Source organism: Trichomycterus rosablanca, chromosome 19, assembly GCF_030014385.1.
Source record: "Trichomycterus rosablanca isolate fTriRos1 chromosome 19, fTriRos1.hap1, whole genome shotgun sequence".
NCBI classification, from domain to species: Eukaryota; Metazoa; Chordata; class Actinopteri; order Siluriformes; family Trichomycteridae; genus Trichomycterus; species Trichomycterus rosablanca.
The window spans coordinates 17,604,177-17,609,413 of NC_086006.1; the positions used below are offsets into that span (position 1 = coordinate 17,604,177).

Genomic DNA, 5,237 nt, shown 5'->3' on the forward strand with positions numbered 1-5,237 from the left:
CATCTGTAACCTGACTTTAGACATAAAATTATAGAGAAAATATAGCAAGTTAGGTCTCACATTTGTAAAAGCAAAAACAAAAAAGTACTTCAAACTATTCTTTCAGAGTCTTAAATGACGACAATTTCTCTATATTAGCCTTTGCCTTTCTCCTACTTATTACTTTATAAAATATGCAGTACCATGCCTTAAGATCTGCTGATGCTGCCTTCTAAGTAAAATGAAGGGAGAAGTTTAACTAAAGTATAGCTTAAAAGCCTAAATAAAATAAATGCCCCATGGCAATGCTTTTCTTCTTTTTTTTAGAAATACAGGGTTTCCTCCAGGCTCAATTAAAAGCTTTTTGTGCGCTTCTGTTAAGGCTTCTATAAGTTCAAGTGTTTAATTTTCCCACCCCTAGAGGGAGCTCAAAAGCTCCTCTGCTCTGACCCTCGCCACACGACTAAGCCTGTGGCAGGCCAGGCCAGACCAGGGTGGGGTGGGAAACCTCATTGAAAGGCCTGATGGAAGCGAGGCAAGGTGGTCGTGCTAAGGCTGGAGCTGAACACTGGTGGAAGTGGGTGCAGGGGTCCGAGACCAAGACCTCCACCGGAGGCAGGGAGCTCTTGAGGTTGAGGTTGCAAAGAGGTAAGAGGCACTGCGGCTGCGTGTGATTCAGCAGCATGAGTAGACGCTAACGAGGATGAGGACGAAGAGGAGGAGGCGGTTGAGGAGGCGGTGTAGCCCATCACCAGGCCTCCTGAACTCATTGGAGCACTATATGGAGGCAGATTGAGTGGAAAGAATCCCAACAGATGGGAGAAGTCCATGTTAGCAGCACAAAGAGATTCAGCGATGACGGCAGGGCTTTTGGATAAGAGGGGTTCCACGCACATATCATCTGTTAAGCTGGATGGAGGTTCAAGACCGTCTTTATTGGGTGAGGCAGTCGAATGGTGATCAGTGGAAGGTGGTTGGGGGACTGGCAAGCCACTTTGAAGATCCATCAGAAAGCTCTCCATCTCCACTTTCAAGGGCTTCTCCAGCAAGTATGAGGTAGATCCGAGTTGATATTTTGAAGGCTGGGAATGCTGGTGTTGGGGTTGCAGTGGGGTTTGTTGTTGATGTGGTGTTGGTGGAGGTGTTGGAGAGGGATGGTGATGGTGTGGATGGTGGTGGTGATGATGATGTGAATGGTGGTGGTGCAGGGCAGAGGGAGGCTCAATGGGGCAACCCATACTCATAGCAGCAGACAAAGACCCAGGAACCAGTGAGTGATGGTGGGCCATTCCAGGACTGGACATAGCCTGAAGGTGATGAGGGTTGTACATACCCATGGGAAAAGGGGTGCTGCTGCGGAAAGGTTTGGTCATCAAGGAGTCCTTGGTGGGGCCCATGCTACACATCATAGGACTAAGCTCTTCCTTCACAGCACACGCTGGCGAGCCAGAACCAAGCAAACCCAGCATATCTGGCGGCTCGGTCTTGATCTTCAGCAGCTCCTGTGAGTGGCTCTTCTTGACATGACGTGTGAGATGATCTTTCCTCCCAAATCTCTGAGCACAGTACTGGCAGAGGAAATCCTTGCGACCCGTATGCACCACCATGTGTCTGCGAACGTCCTTGCGGGTGTAAAAGCGACGGTCACAGTGGTCGCACGGGTGTTTCTTCTCCTTGGTACCTCCCGAGGACTTGCCCGAGTGACTCTTGAGGTGTTCCAAAAGAGCAGGAGTGCTCTCGTAGCTCTGCAAACACACCTTGCAAGTCAGGTCGCCCGCTGTCGCGGAGTGCATGGCCATGTGGCGCTTGTAGCCCAGCTTGGTGTTATAGTTCTTGCCACATTCTTCACACTTGAAGGCCTCTTTGTTGGGGTCGTGGGTCTGTAAGTGATTCTTTAAATGATCTTTTCTGTGGAACATCTTTTCACAGAATGAACACTGGTGAGTCTTTTGTGGAGAGTGTGTGGCCATATGCCTGTGGAGACAGATATAAAGAGTGTTCAGACATGGTCACTGTGTACTACTTTACCTTGTTTTGATTCCAAATTTGAAGGTATGTAGACTTTATATTCTATTTATTAATACATTTTCTCCCTTTTTCATCCGATTTAGCGTAGTCAATTTGTCTTCCGATGCTTGCTTGCATTCTAGGAGGGTATACACTATATTGCCAAAAGTATTCACTCATCCATTCAAATCACTACCATGGCCACAGGTGTATGAAACCAAGCACCTAGGCATGCAGACTACTTCTACAAACATTAGTGAAAGAATGGGTCGCTCTGGGGAGCTCAGTGAATTCCAGCATGGTACCGTGATAGGATGCCACCTGTGCAACAAATCCAGTCGTAAAATTTCCTCGTTACTAAATATTCCACACTTAACTGTCACAATTAACGAAGTGGAAACCACGTAAAATGACAGAGCGGGGTCAGCGGATGCTGAGGCGCATAGTGCGCAGAGTCAATCGTTACAGACCGCCAAACTTCATGTGGCCTTCAGATTAGCTCAAGAACAGTGCGTACAGAGCTTCATGGAATGGGACCTCACAAATGCGCTTCTGGAAGAATGGTCAAAAATTCCCATAAACACACTCCTAAACCATGTGGGAAAGCCTTACCAGAAGAGTTGAAGCTGTTATAGCTGCAAAGGGTGGGCCGACATCATATTAAACCCTATGGATTAAGAATGGGACGTCACTCAAGTTCATATGCGTGTGAAGGCAGGTGAGCAAATACTTTTGGCAATATCCAGTGCCCTCCAATGCGGACCACTTCATTATGTCCTTGCTCTTGCACAGACGCCTCTATCTGCTATCCAGGGTCCTTGCACAGCGTTTAAAGACCCCACCCCATTTAGTCCGGTCATTTCCCCACCCAGCAAACACTGTGGCCAATTTGTGTCTGCTGCAGGCACTGCTAATTGTGCCCGTTAGATGGCACCCATTAAGAACAGAGTACTTAATTCTGCAAAGCAATTATTCGATGGGTAATTAGATGAATTTGTGGCTCAATGTAAAACATTTCCTTAATTCCAAAGGTTGAACCACTGAATGTCGTAATTGCAAGTTTGCATACTAAAAACCTGCTGTGACTGTGGGTTCCTCACACATCTGTTAAGCTGAATGGAGGTTCATCTGCTATGCTGATGGACAGAGTACGTAATTCAGCGAAGCAGTCATTTGATTGGGTAATTAGATAAGTCTGTAGCTCAATTAATTCCAGAGGTTTGCCACTGAACCGCTAAATGTCGTAAATGCAATTTGCATACCAGTAACCTGCTGTGACTGTGGCTTCAGAAGACTGTTTTACCATTTTTTAACTGGGAAGCAAAGAGGACTGACGTACCTGTAGAGCTTATATTTGGAGCTAAAGGCCTTGTGGCAGTAGGGCTGGGAGCAGTGAAAAGGTTTCTCTCCGGCGTGACAGAACGCGTGAAGTCGAAGCTTATCCTGTGAGCTGAAGAGGGCGCCACACACCAAACACTCGTTATCGCCTTTTCTCTCCTCCTTCTTTGCCTCCCGTTCGCTCTCCGTCCTGACTTGAGCAAGACCTCCAAATAGTTTGGGGGTAGCCCGTCGCTCCTTGTCCTCCGGCGTCAGTGTGGTTATGTGGTGTGGGACATTGGTGGCAGCTGCTGCCATGGCAGCCCTATGGTGCCGTTGCCATTGAAACTCGGCCGTGGCTGCCCTTTCTTCCAGGCTCCTGAGTAGTAGTGGAGTTCGAGTGAGCGTGTTCTTGGTGCAGGGCTCTTGTACGATCTCTTGTTTGGAGAACCTGCATTGGACAGAGGCAGACACCTGAAACACAACATTGTTTCTCAAACTGCATTTAAGATGCATAACTATAACAGACTCTATGATTTACATTGGACACTTTACCTGTTTGTTGCTTCGAAGTTTCGAAAGATTTGCAATCAGTGCGCTTTCACCCAGTCCCAACTACCATGGGTGGGGTCGAGTAGTTATTTGTGCTGCTCATTTTGCTTGTTCTGCCGAAAAAGAAGAAATAAACAACATTTTAGAGAACATTACATCTCATTTAGCCTCATTTGTTCTTGCCAAATCCTATTTAATCCAGTTTGCTTTTTCGGCTTCCATACTGCTGCTAAACTGGACTAAATTATATCAGTTCACGTAGATCAGGGGTGTCGAACTCATTTTCACCGAGGGCCACATCTTTATTATGGTGGCCCTCAAAGGGTAATGTTTTTGTCAATTTGTTGTTTTTCTTGGAGGCTAAATTCTGTGTTTGGTGTAAAAATGCCAAATTTATACTGTATATTTATAATGTATATCTACATTTATATTGTACTACTTTACCACAGACACGGCCTCATAACACATGAGATGTACCGGTTTTTCTTCTTAAAGCACTAACTTGTATTCACTTTCACATCTTTCATTAAATTACCTCCTTCTGCTTCAATTTTCTCTTCTTGTACATTTTGGGATTATTTGTAAATATTTCTCAACATCACTTGTTGGAAAACCGCCTCTGATGTGGAAACACCGTCATATAGTCACCACCGTCACTTTGCGGGTCACAAAATCAGCATGCATTGTGGGAGATGCAGTTTATGTACGATTTTATACTGTATTTTAAGACAATCATACGTCTCTTAAGCTCTCGGATTTGGCCCGCGGGCCTCGACTTTGACGTGATATAGATTTCTCAGATAAATAGAACAGGTAACCTCAGATTACATCCATTTAATTAAACTGTAGTCATATACAGTCAAATCATAATTATATAAAAAAATAAGGACAAATCATTTATAAAATATACATACATGCATTTAAAAAATGAGCATAATAAATTTTCTTCCTGAAACCTATAGCAGAATACGAATAAATAAAAAGAATAAATAATACAAATAACAGCTTAATAGTAAGTTACAATAAATAAAAAAAATTTTTGTAGTATTTATTAAGTTATTATTTATTATGATTTTGATTATAATTGTTAGTATTGTATTGCCTTGTAATAGCATTGTATTAGTTTTGTTATTAACTAGGTATAGCTCTTAAAATGACTAAACCAAGTGATGTACAATATAATGCATTTTTATAATGTATAGCTTATGTTGAAAATGGAAACTGAAGGGAATGTGTATCTTGTTTTAATTTGTATATAAACTTATTTCAATTTGTATATAAACTTATTTCTTACCATTCCACAGTCAAGCAAGCTTTACATAGCCTATAAGCAGCTGTGTACTCAAGTGTAGGTAATGTTTATGCCTCTGTTTCTACAAGGT

The 5,237-nt window shown here is 43.5% G+C and overlaps 1 protein-coding gene across 1 annotated transcript; it reads right to left on the reverse strand.

Moving 5' to 3' along the window:
- Positions 1-488: 488 nt before the first annotated feature.
- plagl2 (pleiomorphic adenoma gene-like 2) lies at positions 489-3,435 on the reverse strand. The gene is made up of 3 exons (XM_063014938.1): positions 3,326-3,435; positions 1,186-1,953; positions 489-1,062 (listed from the first exon to the last, which is right to left on the reverse strand). Exons 2-3 carry the CDS (start codon positions 1,947-1,949, stop codon positions 489-491), a joined length of 1,338 nt encoding a protein of 445 aa, XP_062871008.1. The 5' UTR covers positions 1,950-1,953; positions 3,326-3,435.
- Between the last annotated feature and the right edge of the window lie 1,802 nt (positions 3,436-5,237).

Bases quoted from the DNA above. Each gene is read 5' to 3' on its own strand.
- plagl2 (XM_063014938.1), bottom strand. From the start codon at position 1,949: ATGGCCACACACTCTCCACAAAAGACTCACCAGTGTTCATTCTGTGAA. The intron at 1,063-1,185 runs GCACCACCACCA...CCAGCATTCCCA, and splicing joins ATTGAGCCTCCCTCTGCCCT to GCCTTCAAAATATCAACTCG.